General features: G+C 33.7%; 3 protein-coding genes across 5 annotated transcripts; 2 read left to right on the forward strand and 1 right to left on the reverse strand.

Moving 5' to 3' along the window:
* Window positions 1–7,117: 7,117 nt before the first annotated feature.
* Window positions 7,118–9,369, forward strand: LOC125193457 (coniferyl alcohol acyltransferase-like). The gene is made up of 2 exons (XM_048091245.1): window positions 7,118–7,578; window positions 8,231–9,369. Exons 1-2 carry the CDS (start codon window positions 7,174–7,176, stop codon window positions 9,203–9,205), a joined length of 1,380 nt encoding a protein of 459 aa, XP_047947202.1. The 5' UTR covers window positions 7,118–7,173; the 3' UTR covers window positions 9,206–9,369.
* Window positions 9,370–11,515: 2,146 nt separating this feature from the next.
* Window positions 11,516–13,535, reverse strand: LOC125192337 (myb family transcription factor EFM). 2 transcript variants are annotated; one of them, XM_048089877.1, is made up of 4 exons: window positions 13,046–13,535; window positions 12,461–12,958; window positions 12,308–12,381; window positions 11,516–12,131 (listed from the first exon to the last, which is right to left on the reverse strand). In XM_048089877.1, the coding sequence occupies exons 1-4, from the start codon at window positions 13,239–13,241 to the stop codon at window positions 11,715–11,717; spliced, it is 1,185 nt and encodes a 394-aa protein (XP_047945834.1). In that variant the 5' UTR covers window positions 13,242–13,535; the 3' UTR covers window positions 11,516–11,714. The 2 variants fall into 2 exon arrangements, with proteins under 2 accessions (XP_047945834.1, XP_047945833.1); XM_048089876.1 differs by having other exon boundaries at window positions 12,308–12,384; window positions 13,046–13,534.
* An 8,957-nt stretch (window positions 13,536–22,492) lies between these two features.
* On the forward strand, window positions 22,493–24,394 carry LOC125191714 (E3 ubiquitin-protein ligase CSU1-like). Of its 2 annotated transcripts, XM_048089122.1 has the most exons (3): window positions 22,493–22,844; window positions 23,524–23,841; window positions 23,932–24,394. In XM_048089122.1, the coding sequence occupies exons 1-3, from the start codon at window positions 22,606–22,608 to the stop codon at window positions 24,197–24,199; spliced, it is 825 nt and encodes a 274-aa protein (XP_047945079.1). In that variant the 5' UTR covers window positions 22,493–22,605; the 3' UTR covers window positions 24,200–24,394. The 2 variants fall into 2 exon arrangements, with proteins under 2 accessions (XP_047945079.1, XP_047945078.1); XM_048089121.1 differs by having other exon boundaries at window positions 23,524–24,394.
* The last annotated feature ends 530 nt before the right edge of the window (window positions 24,395–24,924 follow it).

A 24,924-nucleotide genomic window follows, 5' to 3' on the forward strand; every position in this document is an offset into this window, starting at 1 on the left:
TTGCATTTTATTGCTCAAATTTGTATTTTTTGTGTAATGACGATACTGCTAGGATGTATTTTCGTTGGAGATTGTTGGTGAGTGCTGGAAAAATAGACTATAGGGTTTATAGGTTGTCGTCTTAATTGTATAGAATAAGAGGAAAATTTCATCTAACGAACTTCATTTCATGAGTCCAACACTAGTTATAATTACTGAACCTTCAGTGATGAGAGCTATTATCGGACGTCTACTTACTTACCAATTAATAGAAACTCAAAGGCGATTGAAACAGAAGAAATTCATAGCAATGGGTATATGAAATTATAAATTATTGAAATTGTCACCGTATGAATCGGATCTTAATAAATGGAGTATAATTTATTAGTACAATCGATTCTTCATTCAGTAATTAACAATCAGGACTAACAGACTAACAATAAAAATGAGATTAATTTAACTATATAACTTGATTGGGACGTGGGGCCTATACATTATGTAGATGGGCTTAGCCCAAGTCAATTTAGGAATATTTAGAGCTACTTATTTCGACTAAAAACAACATCTAACCAACATTGATAGTTGAGAAATCTCAACAGTTAGAACAATTTTCTTTTCTTATAGTGCTTATTTAATCACTGGTCAATTCCAACATTTTTTTACGTCGATTTGTTGATATTGGTGTGTGCAGTTACAACAAACGGTTCATATCATTCATTATTTTATTTTAATTTTCGTTTACTTTATTTTTGGCTGAATAATAGTACTACTAGGGAAAATATAAAAAATTTCGCCCCGTCTGAACCTTTCTTCATATATAGTATTATTAATCTATACTACTCCATAAGATAATGATATAGAACGTTGCAACATTATTTTCATAGTGTCGGCGAAGTCAGTTTTCTAGCATTGAAAATATGAAATATCTTAGTGGTTAGCAAACTGTGACAAGAAACAGTTTTGGTTGTTACATTCTCATGAAAAATAATGTTGTTCTCAGGAATGTGGGGAAGACACATAACGTTCCACCTCATTCATATTCAGACGAAATAGTCACAAAATTATGGTCAGAATTTAGTAGTAGTAGTAGTATTTTTTATGAACTAAAAATTTAGTTGCAAATATCATAAATACACGCTTTATATTGAATCCCCCACGAGTTCGGTTTCCCCAAATTAAAACCAAATTAACTCATGCGAAATTGATTACAAACCTAAGTTCTTGAGTTTTACCATCAAATTTTAAGTTAATGAAAAATACTAATTTTTTTCTAAAATTTGTGATTTTAGCGATCAATATAGCTGTATTATCTTTGCACATATGATAAAACTATTTGTTAAATTTATACTACAAAAATACAAATAATTTATAAATTTATTTTTCTTATATACAAATATAGTATATGACGCATCTCACTCGAATTGTGAGAAGATTTATGCCTATGTTAGTAATAAGTTTTTGTTAATGAAAATTAAAAATAGTCTAGAGTTCCGTTTTGAGAAAATTTTTGATGCAGTGGTTATTCTATTCTATTACAGAGTTTCCTAATTTAAATATTTGATACACAATATTATTTGACATGAATACTACTGCATTAATTAGATGACAATATGAGATTACTTGGATTTGAAATTTTATGGTAAAGAAAATGAAAGTACTACTTCTATTTGATTGCGCGCAAACACTTTTAAAGTAACATGACAAATGATTATCGGATTATGAGATAAAAACCGTTTAAAATGTAGGAAACTTTGTGTACGGACGAAGTGACAAAGAATAAATTTTAAATAAGTCCATTTGCTCTATTTAATCAAAAATTTTGGTGAAATATGATATTTTTCACGAACATACAATTTTGTCGTGAAAATCATAAATTTAAGCATAATAGTAAATTTTCCATGAGTTTGGTTCAATTTGGGAAAAAATGAATTTGTACGTAGTAAATTCACTACAAACACTAAGTTCATGATTTTTATAACAAAGTTTTAAGTTCGTGAAAAATCACAATTTTTGTCCAAAATTTGTGATTTTAAAGATCAATTGTCCTTTTTAGAAGAATAATAGCATTATGTTTCAATTTTAAAATTATATATCTACTGGAAGATATTAAAATGTTACGATCGAGGCAATATCTTAAATTAAAAGGCATGATTTTTTTATATTAATCCAAAGGTGATATTTTATGGCATTTAAAAAAGTCGAATATAGTATGTGGAAAGAACGCAAAACGTTTTTTTGCCTTAAATAAAAGTAATAACGGCTAATTTAATAATGCGCTCTTATTTTTTCATTTTAAGTTTTTAACGAAACTTTTGAAATATTGCAATAAAACCATCATCTTTTATTTTGTACAACATCACCAACGTGCTGCTCTGAATATGTCATTCCAAGCTGATCGGAAAAAATAGAGTTTTTAATTTTTCAACAATGTGGAAAGCCAAATACACACTATTATAACATGTCAAATTGTCAAATTCCGAAATGATTGACAATTAGCCGAAATAATAATAATAAGTTAATAGGTTTGGAGAGCTACAGCTATTCTATAGTTTGAACTTTGAACCAAAATTAAAAATGAAACGGCTGGCATTAAATTAAACACAAAAAATGTGAACAGCAATGTACTATAAGTAGCATGCTAGCAGATCATGCACAAACCATACTTCAAATTTAAAAATTTTAATTCTGAGTAATTGATAGTGTATATGGTATGACAAGTTGTTTCCATTGCCTCAAAGTCTTTAAATAAAATTTAAAAATAAACAGTAAATTAGGTTCGATAAATCATGCTATATATTTTCCAATTATAAAAAAGGATTGATACTATTAGGGTTTATCTCGAAATTGGTCCTTTTGGCTTTTTTTGGTACGAAAATGCCCTTTTGAGGGGTTTTGGGGGGTTTGGGCAATTTGGTCTTTTTACACTTTTAACATTTTAAATATGATATTATTTCAGTTATGTACTAAATTTGATATTATTTCAAAATTATCATTCTTCTTCCCTTTTGTCATCCTTCACTTTGTTTCTTTATTTCAATATTAGATTTAATTTTACAAAATTTTAAATTTTAATTTTTAAATATCAATAAATTTTTTTAATTACAAAAATTATTAAATAAAAAAAATTAATAGTCATAATCAATATTTGAAAGTGTATAATATTTAATCAATATGACAACGACTTAGTTTTAATCAATATTTAATAGCTTTAATCATAAATATATCATATAACACGATTTATTCTGAAATAAATATGCATCTAATGTAAGACTAATATAATTTTTGTTTATTAATTTGAAAACAATCAAAATTTACTAGTAATTTTCAACAAAAATACTCCTATATAAAATTTTTAGTCAACTTCATAATATTCAATCACAAGCAATTATAACAACCGAACGAAGGCTAAATAGAATAGCTCTTATTTTTCCATCATGATTAATATTATTTGTGTGTACTTCAATTCAGCTGAATATTATATTAAATAATAAAAATTAATAGTTTCAATCAATATTTATAGTGTCCATGAATTAATAGTTTAATTAAAAATTTTATTGATATTTAAAAATCAAAATTTAAAATTTAATTTTATAAAATTAAATATAATATTGAAATAAAAAAAACAAAGTGAAGGATGACAAAATGGAAGAAGAATGATAATTTTGAAATAATATCAAATTTTTTTTTCAATAAATTAGCATGCCGATAAATTTGTCATAAGATTATGTTTTATCACTGTCTTGCACTAAACTCACATGCCAATAAATTTACGAGAAATTTTCATTTAAAATGATTAAGTTATGGCTTTTAAGATCACATAATTAATTACTCAGACATTTATTAGGTAAAGCCGTAAAGTAATATTTTCGCATCACGTGTATATACTTTTAATCTAAGATCATAAAGTTATTATATTAGCAATCTGTAAATAAATAAGTTTCCAATACTATAAATATGTAAATAAATATCACATAATATCAGTAAACTTTATTTAAAGTTTTGCTATTTATTCTGATGATGCTGATAACAAATTAGAAACATTTCCACTATTAACAGAGATTTGGGTCAATTGCCAAAATCTTGGCCTCACCACTATAATGCCCCTTCAAATTTCCCCATATATACTTAATATATAAATTTATTTAATCTGTTGTTAAATTCCTCTCTTTAAATTCTTAAAGTTTTTAAATATATATTTTTGCCCATTCTTATAAGAATTGTTTTTATTCCTAGATTGTGAGCTGGATATATATTTATTTTGACCTACCAAATTCCAGTCAAGATCAGACACGTGATGACCATCCATCCAAATTGGAATATTTACTAATGGGGTGCCGCATAATTTAGTGTGTTCTTATATTAATAAAATATAGTACTGCTAGTAATTATATTTTGTGATAGAGCAATCTCAAAAGATAGCAGCCAGGTGCATGGTCAATCAGGTTTCGTATTTATTTTACTAGTTGACATAGTATTATATACATATCCCCAAGCTCTCTATTTCCATGAAAATATTTCTACCCACTTTAATTATTGAAGAAGGTTTCCTATTTATTTTACTACTTCCATGAAAATATTTCTACCCATTAATTATTAAAGCAGGTTTCCCAATTATTTTACTAGAATATATACATGCATATTACCAAGCTCTCTAATTCCATGACAATATTTCTACCACTTTAATTATTAAAACAGGAGTTCCTATTTATTTTACTAGTATACATAGATATCCCCAAGCTATTTAATTCCATGAAAATATTTCTCACCACTTTCAATTAATAAAGCAGGTTTCCTATTTATTTTACTAGTATACACAGGGGTGCTTTAATGTCAAAACGGTTTTATATGCATAATAACAAACTATGAATATTATATGCGGGATGCGTTAGGGTGATATCATAGTTAACATGACAATCTAGGCAAACAACTTAGCATTAAGTTCCAAAAAATTTGGGATACGAAATCAGAGTACTATGGTTACACCATAGTTAAAATGACAATCTAGGCGAGCAATCTGCGATACATAAACAAACAATTTGTGATATATAAGCAAGCAACTCAACATATGTTTCCAAGCAATGAAATAATCAAGCAATCCGTGATACAAAGGCAAGTAAGCCTATGGTTCCAAGTAATCTGCGATACGAAATCAGAGATAATCAAGCAATCCGTGATACATAGGCAAGCAAGTCTGCCACATGACATTCTAAGGTTGAATCTGCTCTTAAATCCAAGAGTCCTCATTGTTGGTAGATTGTCATGTTAATTTGGGTTGTTATTTTAGTATAACCCTATGCACTCATATTAAATATTATAATGTGAAAACGGTTTTATATGCATAATAACAAACTATGGATATGTGTGAGTTGGCCAAGCCAAAGGTCTCGGGTTCTAGTCTTCCGTCGCACGACCTTTAAATTATGTTCTATTTAACCATAAAAAATAAAAAATAAAAAAACTATGGATATTATATACTCTCATAAATGAACATTATATAATATATATTCATGTTCTTACGAGTGCATTAATGTCCATGGTTTGATGTTAGGGCAAATGATAAGGTATAAATTTAGTTACACCTCTATATATGTTCGTTACAGGGATAGTCTATTATATATATACAGTGATAAAATACAAACTCATATATTGCACGAATTTCAATTATGATTTGATCATAATTTGAAGCTTATACAATATTTAGAGTTTGCATTTGATTACATTTCTATATATACGTATAATAATTATTACTAGTGTATATAATATTCATGGTATGATGTTATAACACAAAAGATAAGGTTTAAATTTGGTCAAATATATCCACCCACTTCCCCATGCTCTCTAATTCCATGAAAATATTTCCACCCACTTTAATTATTATTTCCTATTTATTTTACATACTTCCATGAAAATATTTCTATACCCACTAACTATTAACGCAGGTTTCCTAAGAATTTTACTAGTATACATACATACATATCCCCTAGCTCTCTAATTCCATGAAAATATTTCTACCCATGCACTTTAATTATTAAAACAGGAATTCCTGTTTATTTTACTAGTATAAATACATATATATTCCCAAACTTATTTTGGGAAGAAGAAAGTGTATGAATAGAAACTTTTAAAGGCAGTGTAACAATGACTTGAATCCGAGATTTTAATTTGGTCTTGTAGATTAACCACTCTATCACTAGACTAGACTAATTCACGCATGCAAGAAAAAGCCATACTTATTTTATGGGCTTATGGACAGAAGTTTAAGGGTTAGTGTCATGATGAACTTATGCGCAACACCTTTAGCCTCGGGCCCTCGGATATTAACTACTCTATCAAAAGACCAATACACGACATAAAAAAATTACCTTGTTATTGGAATGCTAGTAACAACTCATGTCATCCTAAGACGTTTATGTAAGCGAGGATGTGTGATATCTCCAATGCATAATCAATAAAAGCATTTCTATAATGTGAAGGTGATGACCTCTGCGCCGATGTAATTTTTATTGTAGTGTTTTCAATCTATGTTTTTTCTTATTTTGCAATTTTTTTGTTCTATAGTAATGTAAAAATTAAAAGAGAAATAACATAAAAATAGATAAAAATAAGTTCCAAAAAATAATACTGATTCGACAAGGAAAAAATAAATTGCGACTGAAAATGGTACTACTGATTTTCTGGACCTTAAACTCGTGTCTTCAAGAATGATGAAATTATGTCTATTTTATAACCTCTGATTTGAATTGCCAGTTAATGAACTTAGCAGTGTTGTAAATTATTAAATGTGTAAAAGTCATACTACCAATTAGTTATTATTTATATTTTATACAATAAATGTTTATAATCGAGCAATACAAACGTGCAAAAATGAAATATACGAAGAAACTAATGAACCCAGCCGACGGAATAAGCAAATGTATTATGTATGGATGACTTGTGTGGAGTCAAATCAATATGACAAGTGTAGCTAGGCCGCCCTTTTTTTTCTTTATATTCACAATATTTTTAAATCACAAACTCATATACACTACGAGTATCTCGAATCCCATATATACTTGACGAAACAGATTCTTCTTACCTACTAAAATTAGTAAATTGCAAATTCCACTATAAATACAACACAATTCTTCAATCAAAACACACCACTTCATTACCCCCTCTCTCTCTTAAACTAAAAAAAAGACTATAAAGAAAGAAATGAGCTTATTTGAGGTGAAAGTGTGCAAAACGGAGAAGGTGGCGGCGGCGCTGCCTATGCAGGAGCACTGGCTGCCGCTCTCCAACCTTGACCTGCTGTTGCCGGCGGTGGACTTCGGCGTCTTCTTCTGCTACGAGCACGACGAAACGGAGCAGCATTTCTCGCAGATTGTGGGGGCGCTGAAGAAGGCTCTGGCGCTCACCTTGGTCTCCTATTACGCCTTCGCCGGCGTGCTGGTCAGGAACGGCGCCGGCGAGCCCGAGCTCCTCTGCAACAACAGCGGCGTTGATTTCGTGGAGGCTGTCTCCGACGCTGCCCTCGAGGATCTTAATCTCTATAACCCCGATGACTGCGTCGCCGGCAAGCTCGTGCCGCTCAAAAAGCACGGCGTTCTTGCCGTACAGGTCATTTTATGTTTTAGTACTATTTTTTTTAAAAAAATTGGTTTTGTTTTTGGTTTGAACGTGCATCTTGAATTATTGGAGAAACATCTGCCATCCCAGGTTTTTGGTGACGTAAAAGGGTTATATACCCTACAAGATTAATTATTGGTTAAAAATTACAGTATTATTTTACATATCACACTTGTTGAATGAATTCACCTATTTTACAAAATTTGTGATTTTTGAATTCATACGATTTCCCAATGAATTCATACCAATTATTTCTATACCCCTGGCCCTCATCCCAACTACCTAGACTTATTTTATTTTGTAATTTTCATATTTGTATTTCTCGCCAGATGTTTGTTTTCATTTTCAACGTGCCTGCCTAGCTATATATGTCTAAACCGAAATTTTTGAGAAAAAAGTATATATTTTTTTAGTACTACAATATTGTGCATTAATTATTAGCCACTCGAATGAATGAATCACAATATCTCACACAGTCACTCATCCAACCAAAACAAAATCATGAAACATGTTTGATTCCATAGTATTGTAATTATACAACAAAACAAAAAATTGTGGGACATGTTATAATACAATAGCTTGTATAACCATAATTATTAGAACATGTGATAATTTTGATTTTTGAATCATGGTTTAAAAATAGGTAACTCAACTGAAACGCGGCGGAATAGTGGTGGCGTGCGCCGTCTCTCATCAGGTGGCAGACGCTTACTCCGCCAACATGTTCCTCGTCTCATGGGCGGAGATGACGCGTTGCAAGCAGCTATCCCAGCCTCCCTCCTTCCGCCGCTCCCTCCTCCTCCCCAGACGCCCCGGCCGCTTCGACCGCTCCGCCGACGACATGTTCGTCACCCTCTCCGACCTACCTCCCGATCACTCCGACGACGACGACGGCGCCGAATCCGCAATCAGCCGCATCTACTACATCAAGGCCGACCGCATCGTAGAGCTCCAGCAAGAGGCCAACGCCGGAAACTCCAAACACACTCCAATAACCAAGCTCGAGGCCTTCTCCGCCTTCCTCTGGAAAACCGTAATCTCCGATGACAATTCCTGCCGTGATAATGTATGCCGCCTCGGGATCGTCGTCGATGGGAGGAGCCGATTGATCGACGGAGACGCCGATAAGGCGAAGCTCATCAATCCGTATTTCGGCAATGTTTTGTCCATCCCATTTGGGGAGAAGAAATTTAGGGATTTGAGTGAGAAAGGGCTGAATTGGGTGGCCAGTGAGGTTCACGCGATTTTGCGGGCCGCAGCGGGTAAGGAGCATTTCCTAGGGTTGATTGATTGGGTGGAGGAGCGGCGGCCGGAGCCAGCGCTGGCGAAGATTTATGCGGCGAGGGTGACGGAGGAGGAGCCCGCGGTGGTGGTGTCGTCGGGGAAAATGTTCCCCGTGGGAAAAATGGACTTTGGGTGGGGTCGACCGGTCTTTGGGTCGTATGATTTCCCGTGGGGTGGGAAATCGGGATACGTGATGCCGATGCCGAGTGCGAAGGGCAACGGGGATTGGGTAGTGTACATGCATCTATTGAGAGGGCAATTAGAGTTGATTGAGAGGAATGCATCGGATGTGTTCAACCCTCTCACTTCTGATTATGTTTTGTCTAACGTTTGATTTGTTTATTAATGTGAATCATGTGATGGTATATGACATTGATAGTTATGTAGTCTAAGTTTGTTGTAATATGTCATATTGGGATTGTTACATTATTCATAGGATACTAAGCTTTTGGTGTAATTATTTCTTCCTGAAATAAAATCATATCCACTGTTGTATTAGGATAATGTGGTAGTATATGATTTTAATCCTACAGAAATACACATACACGGATAAGTTGTAGTTTTAAAATCGTAAAATTTGAAAGCATGATTTTTTTATACTAGTACAAAGAGCAAAGTGCTTGAAATTTTAAAGAACAAATCTATCGGGCCGGACCAGCATTTTGTAGAATATGATTGTGTTTAGGCTAAAGCTTGGGCTGGGCTTTTCAAGACATATTAATGGACTATTATCTGAAAACTTGGAAATATACACACCATTATATATAAATGTATGTTATGACATAATTTTGTTACATTTTCGATTTCATAATGACAAAAATCAGTGTTATTTAGTTGGATATAATTTTCCGACACTAATCACTATAATAGCATGAACGAAATACCAAAAATTAAACCCAACGCAATCATTTGCTAGGATTAAGGAACAAGGCGGACTCAGAAAAAAATATCAATAGATGCTATGATTCCTAATTGTATTTTATTGCATGTATTTAGGTTATTTAGATCATTTTTAGGGGCTTTCGAACAATTATTTATGGAGTATTAAACTTTGATACATTATAAAGGAAAAATTTTATAAAATTATTTTAGTGAGGGTTATTAGGAACACTTGTGAATAACCCCAATCAACTCTATGACTAGCAAGGTCTAAGGTGGTCCAAGATTTGCCTAAAATCACAAAACTGACCGAATATTTAAATGGTATGGTAATTATATACTTTAGACAAATGTTGAACCAAGAAACTACGTCTTAAACGTTGAAACATTGTAGAGTTTTAGACAAGCATAGACAAAACATTTTAGGTTGCTGTATTATACTTTTTCCGTCCACTAACGTAGGCCACAATCGATTCGGAGTGGGTTTTATGAAGTGTGAAGAATTGGGAGTTGAAAAAATTAGTGGAATGTGAGTCTCATTTTTGTATACTGTATTAGTTTTATTTTATAACAGAATATGAGTGTAATGAGTTAGAGGAAAGATTTAAAAAAATGGACAATATTTTATGGATTGACGACATGACAAATGTCGACAAAATTTGAGGGATATAGAGAGAATGAGATGTATGAAGATGACAACCCTCTTTATTGTAACACCATACCACCATTTTAGGGCATTGGATCTGAAAATCGCGTGCTTGTCATGCTGCCACGTGTAAAAACGCGGAGGGGTAAAATAGAAAATTTCTAATTTTACGTTACCAGATCGCAGTGTTATTCATTGAATATTGCAGTCTTACCACAACAATATTACAGTTTATCACGACTGCAATATCTAATACAGTATACTGCAACCCGTGTTCTATTCATGAAATTTAATCCTAGGCGTCCATAAATGAGATCTAACGGACTATATTGGTGATATAGTGTTATCCTATCTATGGTGGCACCATAGTGCTCCCCTGTAGAGAATATTATATATAGTGATTAAAACTAAACCAAATTTATATAATAAAAAAATTCAACCATTAAGCTGTTTCAGTATTATCAAGCTCGAGATTTATTTCCCGATCGAATATCTCAAGATAAATGAGGTTAACCAATTATAATTGAGTTTAACTGGATTTTCTAAATTTAAATCTGTACTAAAATATCAATTAATCTCTTTTAAATATAAATTATTTTATTCAATTGCGTTTCTAAACATCCTTATTTCATTATAAAAAAATATAGTACTCCTATATAGTTTGAAACTTAATAAGGTATTACTATCTACCAACTACACTGTATTATACTTCTTTCATTTTATAGTAATAGAGTCATTTTGTCATTTTGGTACGTTACATAGTAATAGAGTCATTTCCATTTTCAGTAAAAGTCAACACATTTTTCCACACTTACTTTACTCTCTCTTACTTTTGTTCTCTCTTCATCTCTCTACCTTTTTCATTTTCTACTTTATTGTCTCTTTATTTAACTCACCTAACACAATTTTTCTTAATCTCCGTGTCGAAAAGTTTCGCCTCCATTACTATGGAACGGAGGGAGTAAGATATAGGAGTAGTATTTAGTTATAAGGTGCTCCCACCAAATTTAGGTTAGTTAATAAGCTTCACTAGTTTAGCTGAATTAGAGAACCTTTGAATGGATCTGAATGTCTTAGACTCTTATTGCTTCCAAAATGTGAAGTACTACAAAAGTTGAATTGAATAGAGCAAAAGTTGAAATTACATTTCATTATTTAGAAGCATATACTAATAAATTAAGGGTTCCAACTTCCAACTTCAAAACACAACAACACCTGTCAAACTTATGGACTTGAACATCCAAAAAAAATCTAAACCTAAAAAATTTCGATCATTGGGCTAGCTAAATCACGGTTAAATAAAATATTCGATCAATAATCAGAACTTGAGACTAACAACACTTGCATTACTCTCTTCTCCGTCCACTCTCCTCCTCTCTCCGCTGTTATCCCCGCCGCTGTCCGCCTTCCAGCTCCCACTCTCCGACTTCCCGTCCTCGATGCTCTCAGACGGGTCTCCTCCGCTGCCGGGAGAGCTGTTCCTCTGCGTCACGGGAGGCGGCTTGTTGTACAACTGCAGATGCTGGTGCTGGATTGCGGCGGCGTGTGGCGGCGCTATGGCCGGGTACATGTCTTGCTGCATGGGCGCGTTGAATGGGGCGGCTCCGTAGAGGGCGGCCTGTGCCCCTCCGTACTCCTGTGGGACCCATATGCCCCCTAGGACCACCACCTGAGGGGCCGCTGTCACCGCCGCTTGTGGGCTCGGGCTCGGCCTTCGTGTGTGCAGTCTGTATTTCTGCTTTCACAAACTTTGATTCAGATTTACGGAGTTTCATTTATGTGATGTGTCTACTCACTAAAGTACAACACACACACGATACACTCTTTTCTTTTTCTTTTTCTTTTTTTTATTGTAGCATGAATGTCCCAGTTTTGATTTGATTTTTTGTGCTTTTTTAGAGAGAGACTCACCTGCAAATGACTTTTAACTTCATCATTGGTCAAGCCATCCACCTTCATCAGTTCTCTTATTTGTTTGGGAGTAGCTACTGCCAACAATAACATCAATTATAAGCCTGATCTGAGATTTTTTTTTTTTTTTTTTAAAAAGAAAAAAAACTCTACCTTGTGAGCCACCCAACATGTGGAGCGCATTAACAAAGCGGCGGTGCAAATCCGGCGACCAGCACCTCCTCGCCTTCCGGTGAGTCTGCGCACCATTCGTCGCCTGCTCCTTGTCCACGCTGTCCCTCTTCGTCTCCGAAGAGCTCCTCTTCTCGTCCATCTCCTCCTTGTGGGACGAGGCGAGGGCTAGCTCCGGATACGCCTCACCCGGGGGCGAAAACGGGAGCAAACCGCCGCTCCCGTTCGCTCTCTGCTTGCAATTCAAGGCAAGCTTGATCTCTGTCTCTTGAGGCGACGACGTCGCCAATGGAGACTGGGGGCCCTTGGCCCCCTCATTCCATAGCTGCGCAGATGTCATCCAGTTAGCTTTATCTTCGCCCATCTCAGCCTTGGATGAATTCGATTTCTTCAGAGGAATGAACTCTTCCAGCACCGGCCTTCCGCCTCCGCCTTGGCTGGCCTTCTCCGACTGCAGCTGCTGCCGCGACGCCTCCATTGCTGCCACCAAACATCGAGCATCACTATTAAAACAAGTAGCTAGAAGAAGAAAACTAGGTTTGATTAATTGAGGGTTGAAGTTTTTACCGTTGGCGAGGAGTTGCATACAGAGGGGGAGCTCGCGCTTGAAGGCGTCGATCTTGAGGCGCTCTTCCTCCAGCCGGCTGAGGAAGTCTTCGAGCTTCTGTGTGTGGTTGCTTGCTTCATCTCCTAAGGATTTTGGGAGCATGGAGTAGATTTGGGGTTTCGTGTCGAAGCTAAGTTCGGATGGAGATGCCATCATTTCTTGATCTATAACATAAATTGAGCAATCTTCAATTTTTTTTTGTACGTGAAGAGATGGATGTTTGTAGATGGAGTTACACTAAAATTATATGGTATGAATGTTTGTAAACACAAAGAGAAGGGGTGTATTTAGGGTTGGGTTGGAGGGAGAATAAAGTGGGGTTTTGGAGAGAAGAGGAGATGGAAATATAAAGAAAAAAGAAAAGTAGAAAAAAGAGGGGGGGAAAAGATAAGGGATGGTAACTTCTTGCAAAGAGCAAAGGCAAAAAAAGGCTATATCTAATGGTTCTTGCAGGAAGGAATCAATGGTTTCTCAAAGAACCTTGGTTTCAAATAAATACTATTTATTTTGAGCCTTCAAAAACTATAATACCCATAAGCAAATGATTCTCGTCTTGGACTACTTTAATTTTCCTTTTCCTTTTTCACACTTTACATTGTTGATACTCCCTTTTGTTTTAGCCCTTTAATGAAGGTTGTGTGAGATATTGAAAGAAGTTAGAATAAATTAATAGGATGGAAAAAGGATGAGGAAAAAGAGAACTTATATTCATCCCCATCTCGATAACATGCATAAAATGGAATTATATATTTTAAGGGATAATTTTGTTCAATGTCTTTTTATTCTACAAAGAAGATAATGTTAAGGTTTTGATACTTGATGTGGCCTAGCTTAAGTATATAATACAGTAGATATTATAGTCCCTGCTTTCAATATTCCTCAAATTCGAAGAAATCGAGCTATCTTAATTTATCCATTGAGATTTTTTAGTACTCATATTTTAAAAAATTCATCTTAATCGTCTACTAAATGAAAATATGTATCAACTTGAAGAAATGTTTGACTAGAGATAGTCGTTCAGCAAAAAGTGAACAAAAAGCCATCGTTACAAAAATATATTTTCCTTAAATTTGATGTCCTCACTTTGTCTAAAAACCTTGGATACTTGAATCAGAGTAAGAAACTTAAAATATATTTTCCTTAAATAGGTATGCAATAATAATTTCTATGGATGTACAAAAATCCAAATCTGAATCCCTAGCTAGCTGCATATCAACCGATTCACGAACAAAAAAAGAAAAGAAAAAATAATGGTTGTTTAAGATTTAAAATAGTAAATAGAAGTCTCTAGTTAAAAGGTATTGGGAATCATAGCATGTATAATTAATGTGATCTCTGGTGGTACAAATGTTCGTGAAATTGTACTTAATGAAGAAAAAATCGCAAATAAGTAAAATAAAAGAAGATAAATTAACGGCGTCAATAATTTGGAAACAAAATAAAGATTCATAGTTGAATGTGACTTGGGATTCGATGAGGATGGATTTAAGGCGGTGAAAGCATATTATTAGTTTATTATTATGATTAAATACAATAAAGGGCGTGAGGAAATATTCAAAATGGCAATTCAGTATCAATCCCACACACAGCAACTTTCTTTTTGGGTTTTCAACTTTAAAAAGTTGCATAATTCCCTTGCATTAAAGTGCATTAAGAGAGGTGATAAAGCGAATATCTGTTCAAGTGCAACACATTTTTGTTTGAAATGAAAGAAAGAATATAATACGCACACACATACATTGATAAAGAGAGTATATATTTATTTGGTTAATTGAGAGAGGGAATATCTGAAGTACTCTAATTCTACGACTCAAAATTAGGAGCATAGAAATCCACGAAGCTTAAAGGAGGAAAAGATGTTCTTTGTTAAAGAATATCAAAGGAAGTCTTAAGGGATATGGGAATCTTCTTTTGCTACCAGCTTTACTGAAGTGGGCTGTAAGCCATCAAGATTCTCTCATATCACACCATTACTTGGGCTATTTATTTTGTCTTAATTTCAACAAAATCATTCATCTTTTACAAATAATAAATTGATTACTTAATTCCATGGAAAAATTATAACATGCCCCTCATCAAGTTAAATTTCAAAAAGGAATAGCTAGGTAGTGTGAAATTAATTAGATATGAGATTAATTGAATTGAATGGAAAGGGAAAAAGGAAAAGAAAGGAAAGAGTTAAAAATTGAAAAAGAAAAGGAATCGAATTCGGGGAATGCAATGATGAATGGTTGGTCGCTTTCTATAATAAGGCTTGAGGTACAAGCCTCCAATTCACACCTTTTCTGCAGATTCTCTCTTTCATCTTTGCCTCAAATTCTTCTTCTGACACGTATCCTAAATATTCTCTCTCAGCTTCTGAATATACCTTCTGTTTCCTGCTTAACAATTAGGGTTTGCATGTCAACTATAATTTTTTTTAATTTTCATCTTTTGACTAAGCTATTGAAATGGAGAAATTGAAACAGAAGAGAGAATTATCAATGAACTACACAATGTTAAGTGGTTGGATCAATAACATTAGTTGCAACTTATATACTATTGAGCTTTAAATTAAATTCGACTTTAGTTTATAGCTAAAAAGGTTACAACTTGAGATGTCTTATGGTTGGCGTTTCACACGGGTGCATGCATGGTGGCACCATTTTATTTTTTAAATTTTAAAATCTAGGCAAATGATTATATTTTTTTAATTTTCTTCTTCGTTATTTTATACAGTACTACTTTTGTTTCTTTCAATCAGGTGATAGGCGCTGTTGATTTATCCGACTCATTTTACATATACAAATATGGAGTATGATAAAAGGGTTTTTTTGTCTCTGTGAAAAAAAAATAATTATGACCAACTTTTTAGACAATTTTGTAATTCCAAACCCACACATTCCATTATAATAACTTTTATTATGCGAATGTGTCGATTTTTATTTTATTTTTGCATTAGGTTTTTTTTATCTTAATTTCTCAACCCCACAAGCCGCCATCACCATTATCTGCCCTTATTGTCACAATTCATCGCCACCAAGGCACCAACACATTATCAACAGCTTGCCGGATATATTTATAAAAATGAAGAACGTATTCGAGAACTTAATAATTCAAAGACCAAATTCACTTTGCTCCTTCTACTATAGACAAGTTATGATTCATTTAATTTAGTTCATTTAATTTTTTTTATTTTTAATTAACTTTAGATATTAAAAGCAGCCTTGTATAGTACTCCCTCCGTCCCATTAAAGATGACCCACTTTCCTTTTTGGTATGTCTCAACCAAGATGACCCATTACTTAAAATGGAAACCCCTTTATCTCTACTTTATCCCCTCTCTCTTACTTTACTCTCTCCATTTAACACACAAAATAAAGTTGCATAAAATCCCGTGCCGCCCAAGAAAGGGGTCATCTCCCCTGGGACGGAGGGAGTAGTAGTATATTTTAATTTATTAGATGTATTCATCCATTTCATATCGATGCACAGTCTCGACTTCGATGATATATGGGACCATAGAGGAGTGATCAAACGTCCATATTTAATAAAGAAATAAGTGAACAGGGGCATTTTTGGAAATAATAATTTGTCTCATATTTCATATGGATCGTGATTTTCATAGGATATTCCAGATGATTCTGATATCATTCCAAATTTCACGATCAACTTCATCCCAGATTTCATGATGAATTCTTCCTCATATTTTGATTTTTTTCAACTAACAATCAATTCTGCATTAGATTTCACTCAAATTGCGATCAATTCTACGTTAAATTATCACATGAATCGCGATCAATTCTAATTTGTTCAACTTGCGATCAATTCTGAAACAGATTCAATCTCAAATTGAGATCGACTCTACCTCAAATTACGACCAGCCTCTGATTTTTAAATTTGATCAGAGTCTATGGCTAATAGATTTCACGTCTTCAATTGAATGTGGTCGATCATCCCAAAGCTGCCAGAATTGCGAACCCATTGTGTAAACTCCATCACGATCATGTGTACTCAATACCAATTCTGGACAAATATTACTTCGATTCAGATTCATCATCTTCGAGAGAGGATGCAGAGAATAACTCTAAAGAAAAATTTTGAACTCTTATAAATTAATCATGAGATGATTGAAAGTGGTGCACTTATAGTGATGTATATTACCTTTACAGTGAAGTATATTACCAGCACAGTGAACCATATTATGCTTATAGTGATGTAGCAAATCATATTGTTAAGCATACCACATAGTGAGTAAACATGATCATACAATTTATAATTAGATCACATTGAGGAAGCTGGAATTGCTACATATCAGACGTTGCCAAATCCATTAGGTAAAATAGAGTTGATTTCTTGGGATTTACCACCAGACCGGACCAATCAGGATATGAGAATATACTTCACTATATGAACAATATACATATTATATGCTCAGTATACTTCACTGAAATGAAAAAACGGTACATTATAAGGCATGCATAATATACTTCACTATAATCACAATATACATCACTATATGCACAATATATTTCACTGAAATGAAAAAAAGGGTACATTATAAGGCATGCAGAATATACTTCACTATAATCACAATATACATCACTATATGCACAATATACTTCACTGAAATGAAAAAATGGTACATTATAAGGCATGCAGAATATACTTCACTATAAGCACAATATATATCATTATATGCTCAATATACTTCACTGAAATGAAAAAACTGTACACTTTAAACTATATTCTTCACTGAAATATCAAACATCATATTTTTAGTTCACTGTGTACATGTTTTAGTCCACTAAACGTGAGTTTTATTTCATTATTAGCTTATTATTAGTTCAATTTTTACTGGTTTTTAGTTCAATGCGTACATGTTAAGTGAGTTTTATTTTGTTGCAAACTTGTTTTAGTTCACTTCTTACATATGTATAGTTCATTGCGTACTTGTTTTAGTTCACTACTATAGTTGTTCACTTCATACCAAAACTTATCAGATCACAATTTTAAGTTGTGAACTATATTTTGTTAAATAATTAACAAGTATTCATATGTGTACTAAATAGATTGAACATAAAGTGAAGTATGTTGTGTATATAGTGAAGTATATTGAGCATAAAGTGAAGTATATTGTGCATGTCTTATAGTCTACTGTATTTTTTATTTTCAATGAAGTATATTGTGCATATATTGAAGTAAATTGAACATGCCTTATTGTTTACTATTTTTGTCCCTACAGTGAAGTATATTGTGCATATAGTGAACTATTATATGCTTATAGTGAAGTATAATAACTTTACAGTGAATTACAGTGAAGTAAATATGTTCTATAGTGAAGCAAATATGCTCTGCAGTGAAGTAAATAGTCTAACATAATATTGAATTTAATTGAAACGAATGAGCTTTATATTGAACTAAATGATACATATTATGAACCATATCAGTTTCATACAAATGATCATGAACGCTTGAAGTTTAAAATTATTTTTCCACATCTATGTTCGTGTTGTTGCTACATTCTTGATAATGTTTTGATGTTGTCGCCAAGTTATTCAATGACTCATGGTTTGTTTCCGACAACATTAATGCGCTGCAATTCTGTGCTCTTAGCTTTTGGAGTATTCCCTTGCTGCTTCTTTTAGGCAATACATTTCCAATCTTGTTCCCGCTCACCATAGTAACAATCATCATATACTTCACTCTAAGGTCTATACACTTCACTGAAATCAGAAAACACAAAACACTATAAGACATACATCGTATACTTCACTCTAAGCATAAACTGAATCACTGCAAAGGTAAAATACTTCACTTTTAACATTTACTACTCTTAACCCACGTGCGATGCACGACGGAATATTTTTTTATCATACAATTTTAAATTGTTAATCGATTAATTAAAATAAGAAACAATATAATTATATACGATTTAAAATAGAAAAATATACTACTATGTAATAAAAATTCAATAAATATATACTCCTCAATTCATTTTACACCTAAAGACATTAACTTAAACATATTTAAAATTGAATTGAGACAAACACAATTATTTGGACAATGATAAAGAGACTACATTAAGTGTTGACATTTTTGAAAAATATGTTTAAAACAATCCTTCATATTTCTCTACTAAAAATAATAAATTGTGTAAAGATGAAGATAAATACTATGTATGTTTGAGTTAAGGATGTTACAATTCTTCTCTCTCTAAGAACTGTAAGAAATATTGAGATAAAATTCTGGAACCATATACACGCGGTACTCTAACTTTTGTAATCAAAGGAAAAAAACAACAATAAATGAAATGGAAATTACAATGAAAATTAGTCAAGAAAAACCATCTTTCCGCAAGACAAATTACATCACGGTTAGTGCTCTCGGATTGACATATTTTCCCCAGAGATAAAAACGACTTCCTCCTAACGTATATAACATCTCAAACCTGCTAGGCACCTATAAACTTGACGGGGCTCCAAAATCGAGCAAAACAATGTTCCTAAAATGTGTAATAAAATGTTGAGAGCTTGAGAGAGAATGAAGAATGTTTTGTTAGTGTGTATATTGTATTTCATCCACAATTCTATGCCTTTTATAGGTACAAAATTAGTAAATGAGAGATCATGGAATTAAAACATCATAATTTTAAAATCAAGACAATATAGGTTACAAAATTTGTTAAATGCTCATTATTCTATTTAAATATTTGTAACCACCAATGAGTCATTGTAGTGCTTTAAGAATTAGTCAAATGCTCATTAAAATATCTAAATAAATATTCATGAGTTACTTAAAATATTCAAATTGGTCCATAACTTATAAATATTTCAGAATAAGGACAAAACATATAAATATTTCAAGAAAAGGCCAAAACTCGCCTTTTATATATGTATAGATTAGTGCACTATAAGCAAGGATCACAAACACTTCACTGAGATGAAAAAAATAGTGCACTATAAGCAAGGATCACAAACAAGGTAAAACACTTCACTTCACTCTAACCATGGAATACTTCACTCTATGCACATTTTACATCACTGAGATGAAAAAATAGTGCACTATAAGCAAGGATCACAAGCACTTCACTCTAAGCATCGAATACTTTACTCTAAGCACGTTTTACTGCATTGAGATGAAAAAATAGTGCACTATAAGCAAGGATCACAAACACTTCACTCTAAGCACGTTTTACTTCATTGAAATGAAAAAAAATAGTGCACTATAAGCACATATCACAAACACTTCACTCTAACCATGTATTATTTCACTCTAAGCACGTTTTACTTCCCTGAAATGGAAAAATAGTGCACTGTAAGCAAGGATCACAAACACTTCACTCTAAGCATGAAATACTTCACTCTAAACACGTTTTACTTCACTGAGATGAAAAAATAGATCGCTATAAGCATGCATCACAAACACTTCACTCCACATGAAATACTTCACTCTATGCACATTTTACTTCACTGAAATGAAAAAATAGATCGCTATAAGCATGCATCACAAACACTTCACTCCACATGAAATACTTCACTCTATGCACATTTTACTTCACTGAAATGAAAAATGGTGCACTACAAGCACGGATCACAAACACTTCACTCTAATTATGGAATACTTCACACTAAGCACGTTTTACTTCACTGAAATGAAAAATAGTGCACTATAAGCAAGGATCACAAACACTTTACTCTAAGTACGTTTTACTTCACTTAAATGAAAAAATAGATCACTATAAGCATGCATCACAAACACTTCACTCTAAGCATGGAATACTTCACTCTAAGTACGTTTTACTTCACTTAAATGAAAAAATAGATCACTATAAGCATGCATCACAAACACTTCACTCTAAGCATGGAATACTTCACTCTATGCACATTTTACTTCACTGAGATGAAAAAATAGTGCACTATAAGCACGAACCACAAACACTTCACTCTAAGCACGTTTTACTTCACTGAAATAAAAAAACAGTACACTATAAGCAGGGATCACAAACACTTCACTCTAAGCATGGAATATCGTAAATTAAAATTTTTTAAAAAAAGTAGGAATGACTCATGATCGGAGCCTTGGAGTATTCTGTAAGGACCTCCGGTTGCATTTTCTTTTGACGTTTAAAACCTTCAAAAAATGAAATTTAAATCAGCTGAAGAAATGTTAATAAAAAAATGAATTCGAAATTGGTAGGACAACTTACATTTTGAAAAATCTTTCTGATTTGAGTCCATTATTCGACGACGGAATGAGAGAATTGGATGTTGAGGAAAATGAAATGAGGCGACGACGACGGCGGAGTGAATCGGTGTTGAGGGTGAGAATTTGAGGTTTAGATAAGAGGAGAAGAGCGATAGCAGGCAAAAAGAGAATTTGGAAATGAGAGAAATGAGCGTAGCAGCGCACACCGGCGGTACAGTCGCGGTGAGGAGCTGAGCGAAAGAATTATTACAGAAACACCAAAGAGACGGAAGAGAAGAGTGAGAGTGAACGCAGTAGAGGAGGCGACGAAGATCGATGACGACGAACGATTGAACCCTAGATTTTTGATTGGAGGATTGGCGAAATGATGAGAAGAGAAGGAGAAGAGTCGCGCGAGGATGAATTTTGAAAAATGATATGTTTTTCAAATTTAACTCAACTTTCATTTGTTAAATGACAATTTTACCCCATCATCTTATAGTGAAGTAATTCATTCATATAGTGATGTAAAATCGGGATGAATTTCAAATATTACATGGATGAATATCTGCCCTTGATTTTCTTAATCTTGTGGCTAATATTTGTTCTCTAGTTATGTACTTAATGGACACTTCTGGGACCATATACGACGTCGATTTATATATGTTAATAAATATGCACATAATTTCTTCTTAATATTGTTATAGGTGTGAACATGTGAATATGATGGAGCACATATGAATTTTTTTGTTCAACATGGAAAACAGAAAGTTGCCAACTGTTTGGATTATTACTTATGCAGTCTTGAAATCATTCTAACATGGGATGGTCAAGCAAGATATCACCAGGAATAAATGAGAATTCTCAAGATATTCAAAATATTCTTAAACGTCTAAAATCCAACAAATGGGCTCGCCGCAGAAGGATTGATACCCATGAGTTCATAATAAAAGCACTGATAAGTGATTGAGGGTGGTGAACGTGATGAGAATGATGTGAATTAAGAGAATGAAAGAGTGTGAGTTTAAATTTTGGAATAAATTAGAATTTAACCAAATTTTGGAATAAATTAGAATTTAACCAAATTAATTTAGGTGAAGAGTCTCATTATTGAATTCGGTTGGGCCAAGCCCATTTTCTATATAGACGCCCAACGTGGCCTGGTATTCTGGGGGCCCAATTGGCATCAATTCTGAATTTCTAGTGACCTGTTTGGATTAACAGCTTTTCCCAAATTGCAAAAAAGATTAGTCTCGTTCGATCCAATCTAGGGTTTCTTTCCCTCGACATCGCTTTCCCTAATTCCCCAAATTGAAACCATTCTTCCGAGTTCTTGAATCTCAGATCGCCAATTATGCCTCAGAGACACTCGAAGAACAACAACGATTTAGCATTCTTCACGTACGATGAGAAGCGGAAGCTAGGGTACGGCACGCAGAATGAGAGACTGGGAAGGGATTCCATCAAGCCCTTCGACACATGTTCCCTCTGCTTGAAGCCCTTTATTGAGCCTATGTCGTGCGGCAAGGGCCATGTTTTCTGCAAGGAGTGCATTTTGGAATGTCTTTTGGCACAGAAGAAAGATATTCACAGGTCACCATCTTTACCTGCTATGTTTATGCATTCAATTTTTTTGTTTTAAATGCTAATTGCTTGAATATCGGTTTAGTTGGTTCACTGCTGTGTGCTAAGTGAAGTGCAATTTTTTTTGTTTTGCTGATGACCTATCATAGTGGTGTAGAATCTGTTCAATGAGTTGCAGTTGTTGATGAATTCTATATTATTATCTAAGCACTGTGTTTCAAGTATATTGGTGATTGTTATTGACTTAGGATGTCATCCCATCTTGTTTACTATTGATTCATGTCTTCATCTTTTTAGTTTCAATGTTTACTTTTCTTGCTCAAAGCAAGTAAGAAAGGATTTGTTCAAATTGAAGAATCTCTTGACTCTTAAGACCACCTTGCTTTGGCTACTTTCTGAGCCTTACTGTTCTGTTTATGCTGTCAGTCAATTTCTACTCAAATCTGCCTTACATATCTTGGATTGGTTATGTATCATATCATCTATTTTATGTTGTAGTAAATGGATAACACTCTATCCCATAAGTAAATACGAGATTTTGGGAAGTTACCACTTAATTGTGTTCGGGATCCTGTTTTTATTGACTTCTCTGATCAATCGATTGAGGACCGGAGAGAAGTTTATACGGTACAGAGTAGTATATTTTTTCTTGTGATTTTATATTGAAAGAGATTTGTACCAAATGCAGGAAGTCAGCCGCCCATGCTGCTCAACAGAAACAGGAAAAAGAAGACGAAGAGGAGAAGCTAATGCTGCAAAAAGCTAGAGAGCTCGATGCATTTGATCAGCAGAACCATGGAGCGATACCTCAGTACAATGATAAGAACTACAATAGTGACAAGAACGGTTTCCATGGAGCCAACAGTGTAAAGACAACTTCATATGAAGAGGAAGCACTCCGTACGATGAAGGCATTTTGGCTACCTTCCGCAACCCCTGAAGCTCCTAATAAAGTACATGCCCCGTCAACAGACACAAAATGCCCTGAAGGGAACGAAAAACTCAGGTTGAAGACACTTTTTCCCTTGGTTTTCATAGAAGACACTAATGAAGAGAAGAGATCAACTTCTCTTGACAAAACTTATGTCTGCCCTAGCTGCAAGGTGACACTAACAAATACACTTTCACTTGTGGCCTTGAGTTCTTGCGGGCACGTCTTCTGCAAGAAGTGTGCTGATCAGTTTGTTGCCGTCGATAAGGTTTGTTTAGCCTGTGACAAGCCTTGCAAAGAGAGGCATCTTGTCAATCTTGCCAAGGGAGGAACTGGTTTTGCAGGCCATGGGGATCATCTCGAAGCCAAAGACTTTAAACATTTGGGAAGTGGGTCGGGCCTCGGGCTCGTGAGACCAGCAACCAAGACTTGATCTTGAGATTGTATAGATACAATTGGAGTTTGTTTTTTAGGAGTACTATATATTTTACCTTAGTATGACAGACTATACTACTATATGGTTTCATCTTTGTTGTAATGCAATTATTCCCCTCAACTGTGCAAGAGAAAGGTGCCACAGGTTGTATTTTGATTTTCTAATTCGTCTACTGCAGCTCTAGCTTTCTCACGTGGAGTAATATTTTGATTTAGTCATAATTATGTAATCGTTGCACTAAAAGTAACCATTGTTTGAGGATAATTCATTTTTAAGTTATTTTATTATAAATTATCATTAAAATGCTATCTAACTATTTTTATTTAAGCTGAATTTGTTATATTATTTGTCAAATAGGCTGACACGGTGACACCACCAGAAAACAATATTCTTCCAACTTCAAAAATGATCCGAGTCTTCTGACCGTTCAAGTTTACGTTGTAAGCAGAATTTTAGATACTCACATTGCATGTCAAAGTCTTCTAACTTCTTCCACGTTAATCTCGTTTTGCACTCTTGAGAAAAAATATTAAAGCTTTCTATTTTTATATTCATCCTCCTAAGGCCGCATGAAATAAATGGGTAATTCGTCAAACCCCCTATAAATTATGGAAGCAGAACAAAATGTGAAAAGAGAATATGAAAATTAGGTGGTTAAATTTTAAAGAGATAAAGTTTAATGGAGTACTATTAATCTTGAAACAAATTAATGTTTAGTAGCT

This window comes from Salvia hispanica, chromosome 6 (assembly GCF_023119035.1).
Source record: "Salvia hispanica cultivar TCC Black 2014 chromosome 6, UniMelb_Shisp_WGS_1.0, whole genome shotgun sequence".
In the NCBI taxonomy this organism is placed as follows: Eukaryota; Viridiplantae; Streptophyta; class Magnoliopsida; order Lamiales; family Lamiaceae; genus Salvia; species Salvia hispanica.